General features: G+C 40.0%; 1 protein-coding gene across 2 annotated transcripts in view; it reads left to right on the plus strand.

Annotated features, from left to right (window-relative positions):
- LOC122449830 (interferon-induced very large GTPase 1-like) overlaps nt 1–27,299 on the plus strand; it is a 54,034-nt gene extending 26,735 nt beyond the window's left edge. For both annotated transcript variants that reach the window (XM_043481873.1, XM_043481874.1), the window contains one exon: nt 19,958–27,299. In XM_043481873.1, coding sequence (XP_043337808.1) covers nt 20,301–26,225 — 5,925 coding nt within the window. In that variant the 5' untranslated portion in view covers nt 19,958–20,300 and the 3' untranslated portion in view covers nt 26,226–27,299. The remainder of the gene's footprint in view (nt 1–19,957) is intronic.
- Nucleotides 27,300–27,737: the final 438 nt, after the last annotated feature.

Genomic DNA, 27,737 nt, shown 5'->3' on the forward strand with positions numbered 1-27,737 from the left:
ATACTTTCTCATGCTCAGGGCTTGATTTGGTTGGTTCCTGTGGGTTTTGGTTATAATGTCTAGCACTTTTCTACCTTTTTCCGTAAAACTATTAGTGGTATGTGCTCTCAAAAATGTGTCCTTTATCTTCTGGTAAGATTATGCATTGTTCTTGATGAAAGTGAAAGAGGAGAGTGAAAAAGTTGGCTTAAAGCTCAACATTCAGAAAACTAAGATCATGGCATGGGGTTCCATCACTTCATGGCAAATAGACGGGGAAACAGTGGAAACAATGGTTGACTTTATTTTTCTGGGCTCCAAAATTACTGCAGATTGTGACTGCAGCCATGAAATTAAAAGACACTTACTCCTTGGAAGGGAAGTTATGACGAACCTAGACAGCATACTAAAAATCAGAGACATTACTTTGCCAACAAAGGTCCATCTAGTCAAGGCTATGGTTTTTCCAGTGGTCATGTATGGATGTGAGAAAGTGAAAGAAAGTGAAGTCGCTCAGTCGTGTCTGACTCTTTGCGACCTCATGGACTGTAGCCTACCAGGCTCCTCCCTCCATGCGATTCTCCAGGCAAGAGTACTGGAGTGACTTGCCATTTCCTTCTCCAGGGGATCTCCCCAACTCAGGGATCGAACCGGGGTCTCCCACATTCCAGGCAGACGCTTTAACCTCTGAGCCACCAGGGAAGCCCAATGGATGTGAGAGCTGGACTATAAAGAAAGCTGAGCACCAAAGAATTGATGCTTCTGAACTGTGGTGTTGGAGAAGACTCTTGAGAGTCCCTTGGACTGCAAGGAGATCCAACCAGTCCATCCTAAAGGAGATCAGTCTTGGGTGTTCATTGGAAGGACTGATGTTGAAGCTGAAACTCCAATACTTTGGCCACCTAATGCAAAGAGCTGGCTCATTGGAAAAGACCCTGATGCTGGGAAAGATTGAGGGCAGGTGGAGAAGCAGACGACAGAGGCCGAGATGGTTGGATGGCATCACCAACTCGATGGACATGGGTTTGGGTAGACTCCGGGAGTTGGTGATGGACAGGGAGGCCTGGCGTGCTGCAGTTTATGGGGTCGCAGAGAGTCGGACATGACTTAGTAACTGAACTGAACTGTTTTTTTTGCCTGGAGACAAAACAAAAACATACCCAAACAACAGCAAGAAAAAACCACCTCTCTGAATACTGGCTCAGTGTTTAGCATGCCTTCAATGCTTTGTTGTTCAGTCACTCAGTCATGTCCAACTCTTTGCGACCCCATGGACTGCAGCATGCCAGGCTTTCCTGTCCATCACATCTCCCAGAGCTTGCTCAAACGCATGTCCATTGAGTCAGTGATGCCATCCAACCATGTCATCCTCTGTCGTCCCTTTCTCCTCCTGCCTTCAATCCTTCCCAGAATCAGGGTCTTTTCTAATGAGTCGGTTCTTTGCATCACGTGGCCCAAGTATTGTAACTTCAGCTTCAGCATCAGTCCTTCCAATGAATATTCAGGACTGATTTCCTTTAGGATGGACTAGTTGAATCTCCTTGCAGTCCAAGAGACTCTCAAGAGTCTTCTTCAACATCACAGTTCAAAAGCATTAATTCTTTGGAGTTCATCCTTCATTATGGTCCAACTCTCACACCCATTCTATGGCATTACCTTTCTTTGGGAGTGGAATGAAAACTTACCTTTTTCAGTCCTGTGGCCACTGCTGAGCTTTCCAAATTTGCTGGTATATTAAGTGCAGCACTTTAACAGTATCATCTTTCAGGATTTGAAATAGCTTAACTGGAATTCCATCGCCTCCACTAGCTTTGTTCGTAGTGGTGCTTCCTAAGGCCCACTTGACTTCACATTCCAGGATCTCTGGCTCTAGGTGAGTGATCACACCATCGTGATTATCTGGGTCATGGAGATCTTTTTTGTATGTGTATTCTTGCAGCCTCTTCTTAATATCTTCTGCTTCTCTTAGGTCCATACCATTTCTGCCCTTTATTGTGCCCATCTTGACTCCAGCTTGTGCTTCATCCAGCCTGGCATGCTGCATGATGTACTCTGCATATAAGTTAAATAAGCAAGGTGACAATATACAGCCTGGACATACTCCTTTCCCAATTTGGAACCAGTCCATTGTTCCATGACCAGTTCTAACTGTTGCTTCTTGACCTGCATACAAGTTTCTCAGGAGACAGGTAAGATGGTCTGGTATTCCCATCTCTTTAAAGAGTTTTCCACAGTTTGTTGCAATTCACACAAAGGCTTCAGTGTAGTCAGTAAAGAGGAAGTAACTATTTTTCTGGAATTCTCTTGCTTTTTCTATGATCCAATGATCTTGACAATTTGATCGCTGCTTCCTGTGCCTTTTCTAAATCCTTCAGTGCTTAACCAGGTCCTTTACAATTCCGCTTTAGCCTTTAGTTTCTGCTTCTCTTGAACCTAAAGATCATTTAGAGATATAAATCCTACACACAGGGAACATTTTACTGTTCCACTTCCCCACAAAATGTCTTTTCTCAGTCTTTCTTACCAAGTTTTCAACATGTCTATTGTTTACCTCAACCTTAACATCTTCCCCCAGATAGGAGGGACTGTCTATTTACCTTTACCTTTCTTGTTCACAAGGAATGCCCTCCACTTGGCTCCATTCTGATGGAGCTCTGTGCTGCACAAAATAAAAACTAAACTGCCTTTCTTCAGTCTTTCAATAACCCCAGAGGGCTCCAAGTAGAGAAACACATCTTTGAGATCAGGGTCTGCTCCTTTCCCTTTGAAAGCAGGGACAAAGGTCTCACAATGGGAACATGGCCTATATCTTCCTGACTCTCTCAAGCAGGGGAGGAAGGTGGCCCAAAGGCAAGTAAAAGTGCCACAACACTCCCCTCCCATTTTTAAGTTGCCTTTTTCTTGATCAGCACCCACAAACCTTTAACTGTCTTCCAGATTTTCAACAAAGTAGATTCTGATGTTTTTTCCTCATTTATTGTTTCAGTAGAAGGATGGACCCCTGGAGTAACTTATCTCTTCATATTTGCAGATGTGCTCCCTTGTAATTTACTTTTCATAATGGTTGTGCTTAATAACTGTCTTACAAAATCCTGAACATTTACCAATTTTCTCATGCGACAGTATAGCCTGGTTCCATGATACCATGAAATATGGTCACTGAAGGCATAACAGATGTTTACAGAGGTTTCTGAGAAGGCACTAAGAGGGAATCTAAAAGAAATGTTCACAAATCAGTCAAGAATTGAAGGCCTATGACTGAGATTTTATTCCTCCCTGAAAATGCTCTTGTATGCTTTTCTAACCAATTTATCACTTATTCTTGTCCCCTACACATACCCTGCTTCTAATCTCAATGAAAGTTTCTCACAACATAAACCCTTACCTGTTCTAGCTCTCAGTTATCAAAACTCCTGAAGATTTTAGGCTCCTTTCAACAGGCAAAGTAATAAAATATTGCAGTATCATAACATAAATGTCAGATAATATTCTAAGTCAAAGCTTTGTAGAAGAAAATGTATGAACCAAAATTTCATAGGCTGTGTTATTTTAAACATTATAGTTATGACTAGGGTCGTAGGATATAAAAACAGTACTAAAATGTTTATTTCTAAACTAAACTTCTGTTGCAAGAATGAAGTTGAGACAGAGTCTATAGTACATGACAATATTTCCTTATGTGAAAAAGTTTTCTATTCTTGCCAAGCCACTGCTGAATTAAAAAAAAAGAAAAGCTATTGTTTCTGGAAAATGAGAGAAAGAAAAAGAAAACTGAACGCATTTCCACAGCAGTGAGTAGAAGCAAAGGAGGGGCTCACCTTGACAGCTGGGTGATGAATAAGGCTTATATGTGTGATGTTCCACCCAGGGGCACTCACACACATACACACACAAGATAACCCACCTTAAATCAGTAGTCATCTTCTTATAATGCTATTGTATTTATTATAACATTTTAATAATATTATAATTAACATTATATTATTATTTATTATATTATATCAATTTATGTATGAATTATCTTTCTCCTTACCATGGGTGAGCAAGGCCATCTCTGTCTTCTTCAGCGAGCAATCTATAGAACCTAGAACATTACTGGCAAAAGACCAGTATTGGTAAACACTGAAATAAATATGGGGCATTCTTGGTTTGGGTTGTCCTGGTGGTTCAGATGGTAAAAAATCTGCCTGCAATGCGGGAGACCTGAGTTCAATCCCTGGGTTGGGAAGATCCCCTGGAGGAGGGCATGGCAACCCACTCCAGTTTTGTTTGCCTGGAGAATCCCCATGGACAGAGGAGCCCGACAGGCTACAGTCCATGGGGTCACAAAGAGATGAACACGACTGAGTGACTAAGCACAGCACAACACAACCTTGGTTTATTTTTGCTCACTCTGGTCTATAATATTTACTGTATTAAACTAGCTTAGATAAACACAAGAAAGAAGAAAAGGGTTTCATTGGTCCTAACAATCAGTAAGATGAAGAGAGAGAACAAAAAATGTTATTTAACTTAGCAACCAGAGACTGAAGGACAGGACTGTGTTATTAAAAGTCATATAGTACAACCTAAACTTATGAAAAAATAGTAAACTGAATATTCATTAACTTATTTATCCATCATATATTTATATTTGAGGGCTTCCCTGGTGGCTCAGATGATAAAGTATCCACCTGTAGTGTGGGAAACTTGGGCTCGATCCGTGGGTTGGGAAGATCCTCTGGAGGAAGACATGGCAACCCTCCTCCAGTATTCTTGCCTAGAGAATCGCCATGGACAAAGGAGCCTGGTGGGCTACATTCCATGGGGTCACAAAGAGTCAGGAGCGACTAAGCGCATTCATATTGATAACTCAGAGAGTAAAGAATCCACTGCAGTGTCGGAAACCCAGATTCAATCCCTGGGTTGGGAAGATCCCCTGGAGAAGGAAATGACTACCCAGTGGAGAACTGCCTGGAGAATTCCATGGACAGAGGACCCTGGGGTACTATAGTCCATGGGGTCGCAAAGAGTCAGACACGACTGAACGACTAAGCACAGCACAGCACACAGTCACACTTACTAAGATAATGTTTCAAGTTTTGGAAAATATTATAGTGAAAGGAATAAAGAGACTGAGAACTTAAAGAGGAGACAAACTAACTCCAACCTGTATTTATTTAGAATAGCAATGCCTGAGCTTGTCTGGGGGCTAATATGAAACAATCAGGGGAACAAGACAGATGCAAAGTAAGAAATAAAGGATAAGTGAGAGAGCAAAGCTCCAAGAAGGTGGATGAACCTTATGCATTCTCTGGAGTAGGGAATGGCAAATGACTTCACTATTCTTGAGAACCCCATGAACAGTATGAAAAGCAAAAGATATGATACTGAAAGATGAACTCCCCAGGTCAGTAGGTGCCAAAGAGGCTACTGGAGAAGAATGTAGAAATAACTACAGAAAGAATGAAGAGACGGAGCCAAAGCGAAAACAATGCCCAGTTGTGGATGTGACTGGTGACAGAAGTAAAGTCTGATGCTGTAAAAAGCAGTATTGCATAGGAACCTGGAATGTTAGGTCCATGAATCAAGGTAAATTAGAAGTGGTTAAGCAAGAGATGGCAAGAGTGGACATCAACATTTTAGGAATCAGTGAACTAAAATGGACTGGAATGCACGAATTAAATTCAGATGACCATTCTATCTACTACTGTGGGCAAGAATCTAATAGAAGAAATGGAGTAGTCCTCATAGTCAACAAGAGTCCAAAATGCAGTACTTAGGGGAAAACTCAAGAATGAAAGAATGAAATTTGCTTGTTTCCAAGGCAAACCATTCGATATCACAGTAATCCAAGTCTATGCCCTGACCAGTAATGCTGAAGAAGGTGAAACTCAACAGTTCTATGAAGACCCACAAGACCTTCTAGAACTAACACACCCAAAAAGATGTCCTTTTCATTATAGGGGACTGGAATGCAAATGTAGGAAGTCAAGAGATACCTGGAGTAACAGGCAAATTTGGCCTTGGAGTACAAAATGAAGCAGGCCAAAGACTAACAGAGTTTTGCCAAGAATAAGCCCTGGTCATAGCAAACACCCTCTTCCAACAATACAAGAGAAGAGTACACATGAACATCACCAGATGGTCAATAACAAAATCAGGTTGATTATATTCTTTGCAGTCAAAGATGGAGAAGCTCTATACAATCAGCAAAAACAAGACTAGGAGCTGACTGTGGCTCAGATCATGAACTCCTTATGGCCAAATTCAGACTTCAATTGAAGAAAGTAGGGAAAACCACTAGACCATTCAGGTATGACCTAAATCAAATCCCTTATGATTATACAGTGGAAGTGACAAATAGATGCAAGGGATTAGATCTGACAGATCTAAGAAGAACTTGTCTGAAGAACTATGGATGGAGGTTCATGACACTGTACAGGAGACAGTGATCAAGATCATCCCCAAGAAAAAGAAATGTAAAGAGGCAAAATGGCTTTCTGAGGAGGCCTTACAAATAGGTGAGGAAAGAAGAGAAGCTAAAGGCAAAGGAGAAAAGGAAAGATATACCCATTTGAATGCAGAGTTCCAAATAGCAAGGAGAGATAAGAAAGCCTTCCTCAGTGATCAATACAAAGAAATAGAGAAAAACAATACAATGGGAAAGACTAGAGATCGCTTCAAGAAAATTAAAGATACCAAGGGAACATTTCATGAAAAGATGGGCAAAATAAAGGACAGGAATGGTATGGACCTAACAGAAGCAGGAGATATTAAGAAGAGGTGGTAAAAATACACAGAAGAATTATACACAAAAGACCTTCATGACCCAGATAACCACGATGGTGTGATCACTCACCTAGATCAGACATCTTAGAATACAAAGTCAAGTGGGCCTTAGGAAGCATCACTACGAACAAAGCTAGAGGAGGTGATAGAATTCCAGTTGAGCTACTTAAAATCCTAAAAGATGATGTTGTGAAAGTGCTGCACTCAATATGCCAGAAAATTTGGAAAACTCAGCAGTGGCCACAGGACTGGAAAAGGTCAGTTTCCATTCCAATCCCAAAGAAGGGCAATGCCAAAGAATGTTCAAACTACCGCACAATTGCACTCAACTCACAAGCTAGCAAAGTAATGCTCAAAACTCTCCAAGCCAGGCTTCTACAGTACATGAACCATGAACTTTCAGATGTTCAAGTTAGATTCAGAAAAGGCAGAGGAACCAGAGATCAAATTGCCTACATCCGTTGGATCATAGAAAATGCGAGAGAATTCTAGAAAAAAAGCCATTTCTGCTTCATTGACTACACTAAAGCCTCTGTGTGAATTGCAAAAAACTTTGGAAAATTCTTAAAGAGATGGGAATAACAGACCATCTTATCTGCCTCCTGAGAAATCTGTATGCAGCTTAAGAAGCAACAGTTAGAACCAGACATGAAACAACAGACTGGTTCCAAATCGGGAAAGGAGCACATCAAAGCTGTATATGGTCACCCTGCTTATTTAACTTATATGCAGTGTACATCATGCAAAATGCCAGGCTGGATGGAGCACCAGCTGGAATCAAGATTGCTGGGAGAAATATCAATAATCTCAGACACTCTGACACCACTCTATGGCAGAAAGCAAAGAGGAACTGAAGAGCTCCTTGATGAAAGTGAAATAGGAAAGTGAAAAGGCTGGCTTAAAACCCCAGCATTCAAAAAATAAAGATCATGGCATTTGGTCCCATCACTTCATGGCAAATAGATGGGGAAACAATGGAACAGTGAAAGACTTTATTTCTTGGGCTCCAAAATCACTGCAGATGGGGACTGCATCCTTGAAATTAAAAGATACTTGCTTCTTGGAAGAAAAGTTATGATCAACCTAGACAGCATATTAAAAAGTAGAGACATTACTTTAACAACAAAGGTCCATCTAGTCAGAGTTATGGTTTTTCCAGTAGTCGTGTATGGATGTGAGAGTTGGACTAGAGAGAAAGCTGAGAGTCAAAGAATTGATGCTTTTGAACTGTGGTGTTAGAGAAGACTCTTAAGAGTCCCTTGGACTGCAAGGAGATCCAACCAGTCCATCCTAAAGGAAATCAGTCCTGAATATTCATTGGAAGGACTGATGCTGAAGCTGAAACTCCAATACTTGGACCACCTGATGCAAAGAAGTGACTCATTGGAAAAGCCCCTGTCACTGAGAAAGATTCAAGGCAGAAAGAGAAGGGGATGAGAGAGGATGAGATGGTTGGTTGCCATCACTGACTCAACTGACATGAGTTTGAGCAAGCTCCGGGAGATGGTGATGGACAGGGAAGCTTGGCATGCTGCAGTCCATGGGGTTTACAAAGAGTTGGACATGACTGAGTGACTGAACGGAACTGAACTGAGACAGCAAGGCTCAAAGAAAGTGGATGAACCTTATGCACTCTCTACAGAATCAAGAACTAAAATTAGTCTAGTGAGGATTAGAGGAGCTCCAGTTAAAGCTCTGTTTCGCGCTTCACCTAGACTACTCAGGATTTTCTTTCCTCCTAGACTGATGCAGAACCTTCTCTGAACATGTCTTATTCATACCTATAACCCCATTTTCAATCTGATACATAGTCTATGATATATACATGGGTTTGAACAGGATGGAAAAATTTGAGAATATGATGTCTGACTGTAGTGAGCTAAAGAGACACAGAAGTCAAAGAGAACTATTTGGAACCTGAGACACTGGAAAAATCAGAGTGGGATGAATGTGATGGGAAAACAAAAGGAGCAAGGTCTGGAAATCTGGTGATAAGTGCAAATTGGGACATCCTTTTGTGATCCACCTTCATGGGGAGTCCTGTCTGCTAAAGACCACATCTCTGTCTTAGGCAGATCTCTAGATTGGCTCTCCAAATCCATATCTTCATGCCCTCACCCCAGGTATTCAACTTTCTTCTCTCCTTTCAACTGTTCACAAACAGTACCCAAATATGTGTCTGTCCTCTGTCCAGATAAGCAGTTTGTTTGCGCCAAGCCTAGAAGTTTCCCAGAAGTCATTACAGACACAATGCAAACATGTTGTGACCAGTTTTAAATGAGGACACTAGGTTGAGTTGTTAATCATATTGTTTGAGTGCACTTTGTATTTACTGATTTTTTCTTGGTTTGTTTTATCAGGCACAAAATATATGGTAATACTAAATCTTTCCTAAAGTAGTTGTAGATTCAATTTCACCAAGTCTGTAAACTGTGCTTTAATTTTATTGAATTTATTTTTTAGAGCAGTTTCAGGTTTAGACAAAAACAAGCAGAAGTTACAGAGATCCCCCATATACCTCTTGGCTCCACAAATACATGATCTCCTGTATTATCAATATCCACCAACAAAGTGGCACATTTGTTATAGTGATGAACCCACACTGAAATGTCAATATCACCCAGAGAACATAGTTTATATATATCTTGCATATTCTATGGGTTTTGAAAAATGAAGGATGTCTTGGTTGTCTCCAAGTTTTTGAAATTATAAATAAATTTGCTATAGATATCTTTGTACTAGTTTTTGTGAGTTTAATTTAGGTATAAATACCAAGGAGCATGATTGCTCAGTTCAGTTCAGTCGCTCAATCGTGTCTGACTCTTTGCGACCCCATGAATCGCAGCACGCCAGGCGTCCCTGTCCATCACAAACTCCTGGAGTTTACTCAAACTCATGCCCATCGAGTCTGTGATGCCATCCAACCATCTCACCCTCTGTCGTCCCCTTCTCCTCCTGCTTCACATGGAAAAAGAACATTTAGCTTTGTAACAATGAAAGAAACTGTCTTTCAAAGTAGCTATTCCATTTGCATTCCCAGAAGCAATGAATAAGAGTTGCTTTCACACCACATCCTTGCCAGCAATCTGTGTTGCTAGTGATCTGAATTTTAGCCATTCTAATAGGTGTACCAATGCCAAAGAATGCTCAAACTACCACACTCATCTCACACACTAGTAAAGTAATGCTCAAAATTTTCCAAGCTAGGTTTCAGCAATATGTGAACCAGGAACTTCCAGATGTTCAAGTTGGTTTCAGAAAAGATAGAGGAACCAGAGATCAAACTGCCAACATCTTCTGAATCATCGAAAAAGCAAGGGAGTTTCAGAAAAACATCTATTTCTGCTTTATTGACTATGCCAAAGCCTTTGTCTGTGTGGATCACAATAAACTGTGGAAAATTCTGAAAGAGATGGGAATACCAGACACCTGACCTGCCTCTTGAGAAATCTGTATGCAGGTCAGGAAGCAACAGTTAGAACTTGACATGGAACAATAGACTGGTTCCAAATAGGAAAAGGAGTACGTCAAGGCTGTATACTATCACCCTGCTTATTTAACTTATATGCAGAGTACATCATGAAAAATGCTGGGGCTGGATGAAGCACAAGTTGGAATCAAGATTGCCGGGAGAAGTATCAATAACCTCAGAAAAGCAGATGACACCACCCTTATGGCAGAAAGTGAAGAACTAAAGAGAGAGTCTTGATGAAAGTGAAAGAGGAGAGTGAAAAAGTTGGCTTAAAGCTCAACACTCAGAAAACTAAGATCATGGCATCCTGTCCTATCACTTCATGGCAAATAGATGGGGAACAGTGGCAGAATTTATTTTTGGGGGCTCCAAAATCACTGCAGAGGGTGACTTCAGCCATGAAAGTAAAAGATGCTTACCTCTTGGAACGAAAGTTATGACCAACCTAAACACTGTATTAAAAAGCAGAGATATTACTTTGCCAACAAAGGTCCACCTATCAAAGCTATGGTTTTTCCAGTAGTCATGTATGGATGTGAGAGTTGGACTATAAAGAAAGCTGAGCACCAAAGAATTGATGCTTTTGAACTGTGGTGTCGGAGAAGACTCTTGAGAGTCTCTTGGACTGCAAGGAGATTCAACCAGTCCATCCTAAAGGAGATCAGTCCTGAGTGTTCATTAGAAGGTCTGATGTTGAAGCTGAAACTCCAAAACTTTGGCCACATGATGGGAAGAACTGTCTCATTGGAAAAGACTCTGATGCTGAGAAGGATTGAAGGCAGGAGGAGAAGGGGACGACAGAGGATGAGATGGTTGGATGGCATCACCAACTCAATGGACATGAGTTTGGGTAAACTCCGGGAGTTGGTGTTGGACAGGCAGGCCTGGTGTGCTGTAGTCCATGGGGTCACAAAGAGTTGGGCACAACTGAGTGACTGAACTGAATAGTTATACAGGCATATCTCATTTTATTGTGCATTGTGGATATTGTGTTGTTTACAAACTGAAGTTTTGGGGCAACCCTAGATTAAGCAAGTCTATAGGCACCAATTTTTATTTCTCTCCACAACCCCTGGCAACCACTGATCTATTTTGCAGTCTCCATAGTTTTGACTTCCACTATTTCATATAGTTGGAATCATAAAGTATGTAGCATTATCAGACTGGTCTCTGTCACACAGCCATGTGATTTAAGATTCTTCTGTGTCTTTCATAGCTTTACAGCTCAATTTTTTTTCTAGTTTTTTTGCTAGACAGTAATAATAAACTAGATGGCATATTAAAAAGCAGAAACATCACTTTGTCAACACAGGTCCATATAGTCAAAGCTATAGGTTTTCTAGCACTTATGTAGAGATGCGAGAGTTGGACCATAAAGAAAGCTGAATGCTGAAGAACTGATGCTTTCAAATTGTGGTGCTGAAGAAGACACTGTCTCTATTAATTAAGTTGGGGAGAAGTGATGCCTTAACAATATTAAACATAAATATCTCTCCATTTATATAGATATTGCTTGATTTCTTTCATCAGAGTTTTGTAGTTTTCCTTATATAGATCTTGCACATATTTTATTAGGTTTATATCTAAGTATTTATTTTGAGAGGGTGCTAGTTTAAATGGTATTGTGTTTTGAATCTCAAATTCCAATTGCTTATTGCTAGCATATTAAAAAACAATAGTTTTTGTATTCTAACCCTTATATTCTACAACCTTGTTGTATTCACTTATCAGTTCCAGGAGATTTTTTGTTGACTCTTTGACATTTTTTACGTAGTGTCATCTACAAACAAGGACATGTTTTATTTATTTCTTCCCAATCAGTATGTTTTATTTCCTTATCTTATTAACTAACTCTTCCAATAGAATGTGTGATAGGAGTGATGAGAGGGGATATCATTAACCTATTTTTCTTTAAGAGGAAAGCTTCTAGGTTCTTACCATTAAGTGTAATGTTAATAGTAGGGCTTTTGTTAATGTCTTTTATCAAGTTCAGTAAGTTTCCCTCTTTTCTTAGCTTGCTGGAAGTTTTAATAATGAGTAATATTGGATTTTGTCAAATGGGTTCTCTCCATGTGGTTTTTCTTCTTAGATCATTGTAGTATATTACATGCATTGATTCTGAACGTTGAATCCACTTTGCCTACCTGAGGTAAATCCCACATGGTTGTGGTATGTAATTCCTTTTTACATCATTAGATTTAATTTGTTAGTTTTTTTTCATCAGAGATGTAGGTTTTCAGTTTTCTTTCTTGTAATGTCCTTAACTGGTTTTGGTATTAGGCTAATACTGATCTCATGAACTAAATTAGGAAGTATTCCTTCTGCTTCAGTCCTCTGAAAGAGAGTGTAGATATTTGGTACAGTTTCTTCCTTAAATGTTTGGTGGAATTCACCAGTGAATCCCACTGGGACTGGTGCTTTCTGTTTTGGATGGTTGTAAAATATTGATTCAATTTTTTAAACAGACACAGGCCTATTCGGATTATTTATTTCCTCTCATGTAAGCATAATAGTTTGTCTTCCAAGGAATTGATGCCTTTTATCTAGGCTATTAAATGTGAGAGCAAACAGTTTTTCATACTACTCTTTATTTCATCCTGAATGTCTATAGAATTCATATCCATAATCCCTATTTTATTTCTGATATTAGTAATTTGTATCTTCCCTCTTTTTACAGTCTGAATTATTAGTCGTATTGGTATTTCCAAAGAGTCATGTTATACTTTTACTGATTTTTTTCTATTGATTTCCTGTTTTCAATTTTATTGGTTTTTTTAGTTCTTATTTCTTTTCTCTTGCTGATTTGGATTTAATTTTCTCTTCATTTCCTCTAATGGAAACTTAGATTATTGTTTTCATATAATTATTCTTTTGTTATGTATGCATTCAAGGTAAATTTCCCTCTAAGCACAGCTTTCACTGTAGCCCACAAATTTTGATAAGTTGTATACACAAATGTTTCTTATTTTATTTTCCTGTGTGAGTTTCACAGTTATATATTCTTGACTCTTACATTTCAGATTGTACTAGAAATTGCAACATATATTCTACAAAATCAATAGAATCTTTGATCTTCCTCTCAAATACCTTAAAGAACTGAGGGTCTTTTAAATCCATTTGGCTGCACACTCCAGCCTAAATGCAATTGCCATCATGTATTTTAAACCCCACTGTTTTATGCATTTATTTAGATTTTGCCATATACTTATTCATTTGTTGCTCACCATCTTTTCCTGCGAGATGCGAGATGACTATTCATTGGTGATATTTTCCTTCTCCTTCTTCTTCTGCCTTATAGCAGTTCCTTCAATGTGCATTTCCAGGTAACAAATTCTGTTACTGTGCTGTTTTCAATTATGTTTTTCTTCCACCATAATTCTTTAAGGATATTTTTAACTCTGTATAGAATCCTACTTTATCAGCTGTTCTCTTTCAGTAGGTTTAACACTCCATCCTACTGCCTTCTGGCTTCCATCAGTGCTGTTGAGGTCATCATTCTCTCTAATTATTATTTGAAGATAAAATCCCTTACCTCAGACAGTCCTCAGAATGGAGAAAGTAACAGCAAATGAAAAAAAATTAAAAACTGACAAATAATTAGTCTCCAAAATATACAAGCAGCTCATGTAGCTCAATACCAGAAAAATGAACAATCCCATCAAAAAGTGGGCAAAAGATTTAAAAAGACATTTCTCCAAAGAAGACATTCACATGGCTAATAAATACATGAAAAGATGCTCAATATCACTCATTATTAGATAAATGCAAATCAAAACCACAGTTAGGTATCATCTCACATCAGTCAGAATGGCCATCATCAAAGTCTATAACAATAAATGCTGGAGAGGGTGTGGAGAAAAGGGAATGCTCTTACACTGTTGGTAGGGATGCAAACTTGTACAGCCATTATGGAAAACAGTGTGGAGATTCCTTAAAAAACTGGGCATAACAGTCATCAAGACAGTGTGGTACTGGCACAAAGACAGAAATATAGACCAATGGAACAGAATAGAAAGCCCAGAGATAAATCCACGAACCTATGGACACCTTATCTTTGACAAAGGAGGCAAGGATATACAATGGAAAAAAGACAACCTCTTTAACAAGTGGTGCTGGGAAAACTGGTCAACCACTTGGAAAAGAATGAAACTAGAACACTTTCTAACACCATACACAAAAATAAACTCAAAATGGATTAAAGATCTAAATGTAAGACCAGAAACTATAAAACTCCTAGAGGAGAACATAGGCAAAACACTCTCCGACATAAATCACAGCAAGATCCTCTATGACCCACCTCCCAGAATATTGGAAATAAAAGCAAAACTAAACAAATGGGACCTAATGAACTTAAAAGCTTTTGCACAACAAAGGAAACTATAAGCAAGGTGAAAAGACAGCCTCAGATTTGGGAGAAAATAATAGCAAATGAAGAACAGCAAAGGATTAATCTCAAAAATATACAAGCAACTCCTAAGCTCAATTCCAGAAAAATAAATGACCAATCAAAAAATGGGCCAGAGAACTAAACAGACATTTCTCCAAAGAAGACATACAGATGGCTAACAAAACACATGAAAAGGTGCTCAACATCACTCATTATCAGAGAAATGCAAATCAAAACCACAATGAGGTACCATTAACACACCAGTCGGATGGCTGCTATCCAAAGTCTACAAGCAATAAATGCTGGAGAGGGTGTGGAGAAAGGGAACCCTCTTACAACTGTTGGTGGAATGCAAACTAGTACAGCCACTATGGAAAACAGTGTGGAGATTCCTTAAAAAACTGAAAATAGAACTGCCATATGACCCAGCAATACCACTTCTGGGCATACACACTGAGGAAACCAGATCTGAAAGAGACACGTGCACCCCAATGTTCATCGCAGCACTGTTTATAATAGCCAGGACATGGAAGCAACCTAGATGCCCATCAGCAGATGAATGGATAAGGAAGCTGTGGTACATATACACCATGGAATATTACTCAGCCGTCAAAAAGAATTCATTTGAACCAGTCCTAATGAGATGGATGAAACTGGAGCCCCTTATACAGAGTGAAGTAAGCCAGAAAGATAAAGAACATTACAGCATACTAACACATATATATGGAATTTAGAAAGATGGTAACGATAACCCTATATGCAAAACAGAAAAAGAGACACAGAAATACAGAACAAACTATTGAACTCTGTGGGAGAAGGTGAGGGTGGGATGTTTCAAAAGAACAGCATGTATGCTATCTATGGTGAAACAGATCACCAGCCCAGGTGGGATGCATGAGACAAGTGATCGGGCCTGGTACACTGGGAAGACCCAGAGGAATCGGGTGGAGAGGGAGGTGGGAGGGGGGATCGGGATGGGGAATAAGTGTAAATCTATGGCTGATTCATATCAATGTATGACAAAACCCACTGAAATGTTGTGAAGTAATTAGCCTCCAACTAATAAAAAAATAAAAAAAAATAAAAAAACTGGGCATAGAACTGCCATACCACCCAGTAATCCCACTGCTGGGCATACACTCCAAGGAAACCAGAATTAAAAGAGACACATGTACCCCAGTGTTCAGTGCAGCATTATTTACAATAGCTGGGACATGGAAGCAACCTAGATGTCCACTGGCAGATGAATGGATAAGGAAGTTGTGGTACATATACACAATGGTACATATACACAATGAAATATTTCTCAGCTATTAAAAACAGTGCATTTGAGTCCGTTCTAATGAGGTGGATGAGCCTGGAGCCTATCATACAGAGTGAAGTAAGTCAGAAAGAGAAAGACAAATACTGTATAATAACATATATGGAATTTAGAAAGACGGTACCAACAATCCTACATGTAGGCCACCAAGGGAGACATAAATATAAAAAACAGACTTTTGAACTCAGTAGAAGAAGGTAAGGGTGGGATGACTTTGAGAGAATACCACTGAAACATGTACATTACCATATGTAAAACAGATGACCAGTGCAAGTTCGATGCATGAAGCAGAGCATCCAAAGTAGGTTCTCTGGGACAACCCAGGATAGGGTGGGGAGAAAGGTGGGAAGGGGGGTTCAGAATTGTGGGGGACACCTATATACCTGTGGCTGATTCATGTTGATGTACAGCAAACCATCACAATTTTGTAAAGTAATCATTCTCCAGTTAAAATACATTAATTTTTAAAAATCTGCTTTACTCCAAATGCTTTGTTTTTCCTATTGTATTTTCTGCAGTTTCACTATGATATGTCTGATTGGGAATTTCTTTTATTTGTCTTCCGAGGTGTATGCCAAGGTATCCTAAATGTTGTCTTTAATTTGTAATGGAAGTGTTTCACTTGCTTCAAATTTATTTACCTCTTCCATCAGATATTATTTCACTATCTATTAAATTCCTTGAGACGTCAAAGAATGTCTTAAAATTTATCTAGATATTTTAGATAACTCAGTTGGAAAAGTTGTTCTCTTTTTTAATTAATTTATGTTTTGGCTGCGCTGGGTCCTTATTGCTGTGTGCAGGCTTTCTCTAGTTGCAGTAAGTGGGGGCTACTTTAGTTGCAGTGTGCACATGCACACTGCATATATCTCATCCATATCCAGTCTTCACTTCCTTTGCATAAATACCCAGGGCTTCTCATTGTGGTGGCTTCTGTTACTGTGGAGCACAGTCTCTAGGGCACACGGGTTTTAGTGGCTGCAGCACATGGGCTCAGTAGTTGTGGTTTGCAGGCTCTAAGCACAGGTGCAGATGTTGTGGTGCACAGGCTTAGCTGCTCCGTGGCATGCGGAATCTTCCTGGACCAGGGATCAAACCAGTGTTCCCTGCATTGCAAGGCGAATTCCTAACCACTGTCCACCAGAGAAGCCCAGAAAAGCTGCTTTTTGAATTAATGAGTCTGCCATTAAATTTAGATTCAACTTTTAGTGACACTGGGGAAGATGGAAAGCACAAAATCAAAATGACTGTAAGATGAGATGACAATTATAGTGATTCAATAGGGACAAAATGAAGGAAAAATCTAAGGGAGAGCTGGTAGGGGATTAAAAAGAATTGAGATTTAGGAGAGATTGAAAAGGATAATTTGAAAGAACATGAAACAACATTCACATTAGGAGGAAGAGGATGCATAGGCTTATAATAGTGACATTCAGTAGGACAGGAAATACAAGAAGAGAGGAAACCTGAATTATGTGTGAAGTTGAAACGTGTGAAATCTCATCTAATATGTCTCAAAGCCAGTGGAGTTAGAAACAGCATTGAGAAAACATTGAATATAAGCATATTTGGTTCTACATACCCACATTAAGATGGCATCAGTAGATAAAGAGAATTTGATTATACATAAATATTTTGTAATATAAAATAAGTATATATAATATAATGATATTAACTAGTGTCAGAGGAAGAGTGAGAAGTGGGTGTCAAGTATAAATCAGCTAAGAAGTGCATTTTATTTATTTATTGAGATAAATTAACATATAACCTTGCATAAGTCTAAGGTATACAAGGTGCTCATATGATACATTTTTATATTGCCATATGACCAAGATGGAGTTAGCTAACACTTCTATCACATCACAGTACCATTTCTTTATTGTGATGAGAACAATTAAGATAAAGTCCCTTGGCAACTTTGAAGTTTATAATACAGTATATTGTTTATAATCACTATGTGTGCTATGTGCTATGCTTAGTCGCTCAGTCGTGTCCAACTCTTTGCGACCCCGTGGACTGTAGCCCACCAGGCTCCTGTGTGCATAAGGATTATCCAGGCAAAAATACTGGAGTGGGCTGCCATGCCCTCTTCCAGGGGATCTTCCCAACCTAGGGATCAAACCCAGGTCTCCTGCATTGCGGGCGTATTCTTTACCATCTGAACCACCAGGGAAGCCTAGATACATAGGACTTTTTATCTACTGATGGCACATTTGTACCTTTAAGCAGCATCTCCCTAATTCCTACACCTTCCAACCCCTGGTAACCACCATAAAACTTTCTTTTCACAAGTTTGGCTTTTTTAGATTCCACATGTAAGTAATATTATACAGAATTTCTCTTTCTTGGTCTGACTTATCTCACTTAGCATAATGCACTTAAGGTCCATCCGTGTTGTCACAGACAAATGGCAGGATTTCCCTCTTTCTCGTGACTATATAATATCACATTGTGTGTTTGTGTCTGTGTGCACACTTGTGCATGCTGTGTCCTATATCCTTTATCCATTGACCCATGGACTGACACATAGGCTGTTTCCATATCTTGGCTACTGTGAATAACAATGCAGTAAACATGGGGGTGCATATATCTCTTCAATATCCTGTCTTCATTTCCTTTGCATATATACCCAGGAGTGGAATTGCTGGGTAATATTGTGATCCTATTTTTCACTTTTGAGGAAACTCTACAATCTTTTCCATAGTGGCTAAACCAACTTAAATTCTCAGCAACAGTACACAAGGGTTCCTTTTTCTCCACACCCTCTCTATCATTTATTATTTGTAGACTATATGATGATGGCCATTATGATTGGCTTGAGGTGATACCTCATTATGGTTTTGATTTGCATTTCCCCAACAATTATCAATGTTGAGTGACTTTTCACGTGCCTGTTGGTCATCTGTATGTCTTTTTTGGAGAAACATCTATTTATTCTTTGCCTATTTTCCCCGAATATTCTTTTAATGTAGCTATCCAGTTTTCCCAGCACCACTTATTGGAATTTTCTTTTTTCCATTGTTTTCTCACCTCTTTTGTCATATATTATTGACCATAAGTGTGTAGGTTTATTTCTGGGCTCTCTACTCTGTTCCATTTGTCAGGCGAGTTTTTGCTCCTCAGTTTTTGTCTCGTCACAATAAAAATTTGGAGTGATGGAGATTAAAGCCCCTTTGGAATGTCATAGCTCTCGGGTCTTGGACAGACCATGTTATAGCTCTCAAGTCTTGAATGGACCGTGTTATAGCTCTTAGACAAATCAGTGTTACATCTCTATTTTGTTTAGATAATAGCAGGAAAATCCATCCTCGAGGCGTGAGGTCATGTCGACCCAAAGACACGAAGAGAAGAGCGCCCCAGCGCACAGGAGGGGGAGAGAGAGAGAGAGACAGAGAGAGACAGAGAGAGAGCTAGCTTTGGCTCCTCTTTTTATATGTTTTTCTCTCCCTGGGCCTGTCCTATGTAAATTGGGCCAGCCAGGAGTGCTATTTGTTTTACCTGAGGTCCTTACTCTGGTCCTCAGACCTTGCTTTGTTTTATTTTCGTGGGCTTTTCTCTTCCAGCTCTTTTAGCCATCGCCATTTTGGGCTCTTTTTCCCTATTCTAACTACCTAACACATTGATGTATGTGTTTTCTTTTATGCCAATGTCATGCTTTTTTGATTAATGTAGCTTTGTAGTATAGTCTGAATAGGGAACATGGTACAGCCTGCTATTTTTTTTTCTCCAGTCAGCATTGGCAATTGAGTCTTTTGCAGTTCCAAAAAATTTTTTAGAATCATTTTCTCCTACTTTTGTGAAAGTGTCCTGGGTATTTTGATAGTGATTGCATTAAATCTATAGATTGCTTTGGATAAGATGGCCATTTTTAACAACATTAATCCTTCTAATCAAGGAACACAGGATATCTTTCCATTCCTTTTTATCATTTTCATATTCCTTAATCAGTGGTTATAATTTTCAATTAATCACAGTATTCTGCATATTAACATGCCACAGGCTAACTGAGTGTCTTTTCTTCCCACAGCCATGGACACAGCAGAGTCTATGCCCAATGAACCCCTGTTTAGAGGCAAAAATACACAAGATCTTCAAGAGATGCTCAGAGAATAGGACTGGCAGTTGAGTACTAGTTGTCAAAGCTGCAGGAACACCTGGGTGTGACTTATGCCCATGCCTTACAACACCTAGAAGAAAAAGACCTCCAGAAACTGAAATGCCAGGTGCAACATTCCTGGGAGAAAAGGGCCCTGGAGAAACTGCTTAACCTATCATACTCAAATACTCTTTCAGACTTACAGGAGTCTTGGGTGGAATCATTAAAGAAACAGAAGAAGGAGGCAGAACAGGCACTGCAGGAACAAAGAGAAATGCTGTCAGAAGGGAAGCAACAACAGGAAGAGGCAGTGAGGAAAAAGGAAGCAGAACTGAGGCAAACAATGGAGATCCCCAAAGAGTTCAAGGCATCTCCGGAGAAGCCCCTAGGAGAAGTCATGGAAGATATGCAGAGACAACTCAACCTCATACAAGGGGCACTTTCTCACAGGAAAAATCTCTCAGATAGAGAACTGGTGAGATATGCATCTGGAGGACTAGCCCTACAGGGAATTTACAAAACCAGGGACCAAAGGTGTCTTATAGAGAAGAAAGAAGAGCTACTCTGTGTCCCCAAGGAGTTTGTACTCCGTGGCCCTAATCAGGGTACACGGGTGGAAATGAATGAATTTACATCTTCTCAAGAAGAATCCATGTTCACTCAGACTGTAGAGAAGCTGGGCTTCAGTATAACTGCCTTAGCAAAGGGTGGAGGTTGGGGGATTAGCCTGGAAGCTGGTATGGATCAGAGCATGCATTCAGAATCCAAGAAAATACAACAGTCACATTCTAAACACTCATATTTCTGCTCAACCAAGTTCATCTGTATCCCACTGGCCTCCTGCATCTTTCCCATTGACCAACTCCAACTATCCAATGCTGCTCTCCAGGGTTTAAAATACATTGAAGACCTTTTGAGTCAGTCAGAAGACCCAGCCAAACTACTCTTGCTGAGGCATAGGGCTGAAGCCTTCTTCCAGAGGTTTGGCTCTCATGCTAACCAGGGTCCTCTGCACCTGGGAGGAATCTACTGGTGGAAATCCATTTCAGAGGGTTTCCAAAAAGAGCAGCTGGCAGAAGTGAAACAGCAAGCAGCAGAGGCCCTGGATATTTACATAAGGGGCAGTTACAGGGGCTTTGGAGTGAACATTGGTACAGATCTGGATGTGTCAGACTCTCATTCGAAAAAAGCTTCTCAGAGAACAACCTTCCAAAATCTCCAAACCAAAGTCCAATTATCTGTGGCCCAGACAGGTGGCCCACCAGAAGCAAATGACTTTTTGGACTGGAAAGCTGGTCTAGTTGCCAGTAATCAAACCTGGTGTGTCATTGACCGTGGACTTCAGCTGGTACCTGTTTGGGACATTGTCCTCTCTAGCCACAGAAGTGATTTTAAGGATCCTCTTAAAGTAGCTAACTGCCTGAAAGACAGCTATACTGTTCTGACTGAACTCACTGCCAAGATACAGGAGGGAGAAGAATTACTGAGTATTGAGAGGGAGGCTAGGATTTTCCTAGAGGATGTGAAATCCTGGAAAGTTTTTGATCCTGAAGAACAGCTTAAAAGGCTGATAAATTTCATGCAAAGATTGAGTCAAAAAACTGAAAGCTATACCATTTGGACTAATATATGCCTCAAAGACTGGGGTCTGCAGAATTTTCTGGTAAACACTGTTAACTTTTGCAAAAAATCTTCCAATTATGGAACTAAATTTATTAAATCTCAGTTGAGAAGTCTTTTGGATCCTCACATCTATACAGTAACAAACTTTCCTCAGGCTCATTCCATTATGCAGTGGATATTTCAGTCAGAACCAAGGGAAGACAATGTCCATATCACCCAATTTTCTGAGTTAATTGAAATATTTAAAAAAACACAGAATGACTTTAGGGAAATAAAGGCCAACTCCGAATCCACAGAGTTGGTGGAGGAAGCTCAAAGAAAGCTGACTTATGAGGTCAGCGTGTCTCTTGGCTGCTTCTTGAAATACCTCCGTGAAACGGGGAAGCCAGACACACACATCTTGCTACTTTTGATAGCATCTGGTGCAGGATATCATGTGGTTCACAATATATTTCAGTATCTCTTGGGGCATGATGAGTTAGACTTCCTATTGGATAAAATGCAAACTGCACAAAATAAATACCAAGAGCTCAAAAATATTTGCAACTACAGGGCTCAGGCATTCCTGGTGCTCACAGGTCTGACAGCAACAGTGGGCATCAAAGCTGTTTCTCCAGAGGAGAAAACACAACAGTTGGCATTGATAAAACATCACATGGGACAATCTTTGACTAAAGAAGTTGTATATGTCCTCACCAAACCTGAAGATCATGATTTGGAAAACCTAGAAAAAGACTTGAGACTGCTCATTGATGGGAATTATGAGGCTATTGTCTCTTCATTGCCAGAGGAAGAGGTGAGAAAACAATTGCAAAGTGTCTTCCATGAAAAGAAAGAGCACAATGAACCACAAGATAATGAAAATAAAAAGGAGGAAGTCATAGAAAATGGAGCCTTGCAAGACTTACTCGAGCGTCTAGGCCTAGAACATTACTACCCAAGAAAAATGAGCAGAGCTAACATCCAACTGATCCGTAAGACTTCTGTGTACAACACCCAGCCCTGCTCTGAAAGAGAACTTCCCTTCTATTTCCTACAGAAGCTCTTGATGCTGGATTATGGGCTGAGATACCTGATCATCAAACATGAAGAATACACAGAGAACCAAGTCTATTCAAGCACTTCAAATCAAGAAAAGGAGGCTTTTGATCCATATGAAGATCTACCTGAAGAAAGTATTAGTCCTACTAAGCCTTCAGCAGCCACCAATGTCAAACCCTATGTTCACCCTATGGATATTCAGATGGCAATTCTTCACTGTGCAGATGATTTTGCCAGACAATATATTTTGGACAAACTTTCCATTTGTCAGTTTGCACTCCCCCTTCTCATACCGAATCCTTGCAATGCTCAAATTGAATTCTCTCTCTGGTCTCTCAGTCAAATTCGAAGGAGCTGGCAGCAAGTAGGGAAATCAACAAAAGGGGAGAAGGACAATTATAAGAATCACCGGATGTGTCATGTTTCTGTCCCCATCGTGTCCTTCATTAGAGTTGGAACTGGCTTCTCTGCCTCCAAGTCTCAGATCATGAACTGCCTTCTTAGTGAACACAAACATGATGTCTTTTTTCACCGACATTGCAAAGGCAGCAGCAGAGACTGTCTCTTGATGGGAGGAGTGGTGGAAGTCGCCTGGTTCTGTCCTGGGGGGGAAGAGCAGGACAGATTTGACAACTGCTTGACCTTTACCAATCTTCATGGAGATGCAAAGGAACATGAGAAGCAACTTGCCTTTTTGCAGGAAGTCTCTTCCATAATTGTGGTCCTCATGTCAACTTCTGATGACAATAAAGAAAACCGAAAAACAGTCCGTGACATGTGTCAGTCAACAAAACCTTTAATCTTTTTGCTTGATAATAAAGGAAAAGTCACAGTCAATAAATCTGGCCCAAGAGTGAGAATTGGGATCAGGAACAGAAATGAGGCAGAATTAATAGGGGAGCTCACAACTACAATCGGACATTTGCTGAAGCTCTCTAACACTGCACTCAGCTTGGAGAACTGTGCCCAAGTTGCTCGCAAGCAAGGAATACTTATTGATGAAGACCAGAGACATTGCAAGGAAGCCAAAGAAAAGGCAGAGAATCTAATGACCCTACTAAGAGAAATGGAAATACGTCAGGTCAAGGAAAACTTACTACCTCTTCAGGGAAAACTGTGGCAACGTTGGTGTGAAAAGGACAGAGAACTCTATCATCTGAGAGAAAAGGGGAATCGCAGCATTGAACAACACAAAAGTGAGACTGAGACAGAGAAACAAATGATAAGACAGGAACAGTTGAGAAAAGCCTTTCCTCTCAATGCTTTAATGCGTTCTGTCCTTGAAATTCTCCAAAATCATTCAGAAACTCACACCAAACTCTACTTCCTCCAATGGCTGAATGTAGCTTTGGACAACCTGACTGCAGGACACTTGGAAAATCTAAATGAGAAGAAAAAGACATTGGTTCAAAAACAAAAGCAAGAAGCCACAAACAGTAGCTCTCTGAAAGACTGGCAAAAGAGGATAGAAGCTATTTCCAGAGACATTAATGACTGCACCTTAGGAATTAAGCACATTCTCAGAGAAGTTGGCCAGATCTATGAAGCTTTGGAAGAAACTTCACCCATGAAAGATACCCTATTTCTCTCCCTTCCCCACATTGCTGCAGATCTGATGATATCTGGTGTTCCCATTGAGCTGATGGATGGGGATGTTTCATATGTGCCCCTGAGGTGGGTGGCAGCTGTTTTTGACAAGCTCTCTGAGAAACTTGGAAACAAGCGGCTCTTTGTTCTCTCTGTCCTTGGCCTGCAGAGTTCAGGGAAGTCCACCCTGCTGAATGCTCTTTTTGGGCTGCAGTTCACTGTCAGTGCTGGGAGATGTACTCGGGGGGCCTACATGCAGCTTCTGAAAGTGGAGGAGACATTCACAGCTGAACTTGGCTTTGACTTTGTGCTTGTTGTGGACACAGAGGGACTTCGAGCCCCAGAACTCAGCAACAAGTCCCAGAATCATGACAATGAGTTGGCAACCTTTGTCATCGGACTTGGAAACTTGACTCTGATCAATATTATGGGTGAGAATCCATCAGAAATGCAAGATATTCTACAAATAGTTGTCCAAGCTTTTCTGAGGATGAAACAAGTAAAAATCTCTCCCAGTTGCCTCTTTGTCCATCAGAATGTGGGGGAAGTTACAGCTAAAGAAGAAACTATGGAAGGAAGAAGCAGGCTTGAGGAGAGATTGGACAAAATGGCAGCATTAGCAGCTGAAGAAGAGCAGTGCTCCGACGTAACCTGCTTTAGTGATGTCATAAAATTTGACGTCAATACCCATGTGTACTACTTTGCTCACCTCTGGGATGGCAATCCCCCAATGGCCCCTCCCAATCCTCGCTACAGCCACAATGTCCAGGAGCTAAAAAGCAGAATTCTTGTGACTGCCCAACAGGAATCTAGGGGAAGCATCATGAAGATATCAGATGTAAAATTACGAGTTCAAGATTTGTGGAGAGCCCTGTTGACTGAGAACTTTATTTTCAGTTTCAGGAATACTGAAGAGGCCATGGCCATGAGCAATCTGGAAACCATGTATAACTCCTGGACATGGGAGCTGAGGAGTCACGTTCAGAGCTTACAGGACGAGCTGATCATCCAGATTCAGAATGGAAAAATTCAGACACTGGTAACACACACACTGGAGGATCCAGTTAGAGAGAAATATGAAGCCATCAAACAAGAACTTGAAAAATGTTTTAATGATGATCCAGATATTCAAAAATTGATACAGTGGAAAGGAAATTTTGAAAATAAGCTAAATTACCTTAAAGAGGCACTAATTACAGACAATGCAAGAAAAGCTGAAGAACTCATTAGCTTTAAAAAAAAAAATCATGAAAAAGTTGATAAGAAAAAGTCAGATTATGAAAAGGAATTATTGGAAAAAAGCCAGAATTTGGCTTTATCACTAAATGGTACCAAATTGAGTGAGGAAGAGCTCCATGAGAAATTCAACCTACTTTGGAAAAAATGGGTCTATGATGTGTCCTCAAGTCTCCCTCCAGCCACAGACCCTGACATTGAACTGGATTCTGAAAACATCCTTTTGGACTATTTCAAAAAGGAAAAAGACATGGTAACCATACTGGAGAACTATTCTGGAGAAAAGTTTGAAATCAACTATGAAAAACATGTTAAGATGAACAAGAAATATTGGGGACTCCCTACAATGAAAATAGAGCCCCAGGATATACACTCCATAAATAGGACTACTGACTGCATTATTTCAAAAGTTAATGAAACTGTTAACAAAATATGTCAGCAAAAGCATGATTACAATCCAACTTATTTCCATGAAATCCTGAGAATAATAGATGAGGAGGTGAAGTCTGCACACACTCAGAAAAGATATGCATTTACAAGAAGATATGAAATAGACTTATCATTGTGTTTATTCCAAAGAGCATCAGTGAAGTTTAAGGAGATGCACAAGGCATTCAAGAGGGCAAATGATCCTGTAAACTATTTGCAAAGCAAGAAAGATGATTTCTTCATGAGCTTTAAGATCTCTTATCAAGGAGCAACTTCAGTTTAAACATTTGTTGATTTTCTGTGGAACAAACTCACACCTGCTGTCTCCAGCACCATAAGGAAAAACATGGCCCTCAAAATTGCTGGGGACATTCGAACCACCTGCCGGGAATTCAGTGAAAACAGAGCTAACCTGGAGAAACACATTCTCATCTCTCTGGCAGAAGAGGAAAATTTTGATAACTACTGGCAGTGCCTTCATCATCCAGAATCATTTTTTAAGAATTACATTGAAAACCATGTTAAAAGATATTTTTCTGACACAGGAAGTAGAAAAATAAAGACTTTTCTACAAATCAGTTTAGATGACATCAAGAATGCCATCCTCTCAGCTATACATGCATCTACAGCAATAGCTAAAGATAAAAGCAGCACAGTGTCTGGGTGGTTAGATTTGTTCTGTGATCACCTGGGGAGTAATTTGATCTTTCCACGAAAACACTTGATAAGCATTGAACACCAGGAGATAAAAGATATCAAGTTTATCAAACAAGCCATGAGTAAAGCTTTGGATCCTGAAATGAAGAAGGCAGAACAGAACTGTTTGTCTAGACTTGTAGAAGAAATGATTCCTGAAATCCAGAAAATGCTCTCTGAACATCTCTGTGGCTGCTGGAAACAGTGTCCCTTCTGTAAAGCAATTTGTACGAACACAATCCCTACCCATGAAGGAGACCACAGTGTTCCCTTTCACCGTCCAGAGGCTCTCAGTGGAGAGTGGTGGGATCAAACAGACCAGTTTGTCATTGATTACTATACTGGTCTGTTGGCAAGTGATTCTTTTTTGGTTTTCAAAGACGGCAGGAGAATCCCATATAAGACCTATCGACAAGCAGGAGGGGAGTATGCCACATGGAGCATCACCCCAGACACATCCACCCAGCCATACTGGAAATGGTTTGTCTGTCACTTCAGATCAAAGCTAGAAGAAAAATATCACAAAAGATTTATCAATAAAGGTGAAATTCCTGACGCCTGGAAGAAAATCACAAAGCAGGATGTGCTTGATGACTTGAAAAAAAATTAATACTCAATGACCAGATAAGAGTTCCAGTATCTAAACAAAGAAGGCACATTACCAGAACAAGCCTAAAATACCACCCACTCAGAATGAAAACCTTCCTTATATCAATTTTTTTCAAATGAAACATCTAAAACTAAATCAATCATAGCAAGAGTTGAAGATTTCTTGAGTAAGAACCTTATTTTTCTTTGCCTCAATTCCTTCTTCTTTAAAAACAGAACAGATAACATGTCAATGTATGACAAAAACCACTACAATACTGTAAAGTAATTAGCCTCCAACTAATAAAAATAAATGGGAAAAAAAAACAGATAACTGATATATACACTGCTGCTGCTGCTAAGTCGCTTCAGTTGTGTCTGAATGTGCGACCCCATAGACGGCAGCACCAGGCTCCCCCGTCCCTGGGATTCTCCAGGCAAGAACAGTGGAGTGGGTTGCTGTTTCCTTCTCCAATGCATGAAAGTGAAAAGTGAAAGTGAAGCCGCTCAG

This window comes from Cervus canadensis, chromosome 11 (assembly GCF_019320065.1).
Source record: "Cervus canadensis isolate Bull #8, Minnesota chromosome 11, ASM1932006v1, whole genome shotgun sequence".
In the NCBI taxonomy this organism is placed as follows: Eukaryota; Metazoa; Chordata; class Mammalia; order Artiodactyla; family Cervidae; genus Cervus; species Cervus canadensis.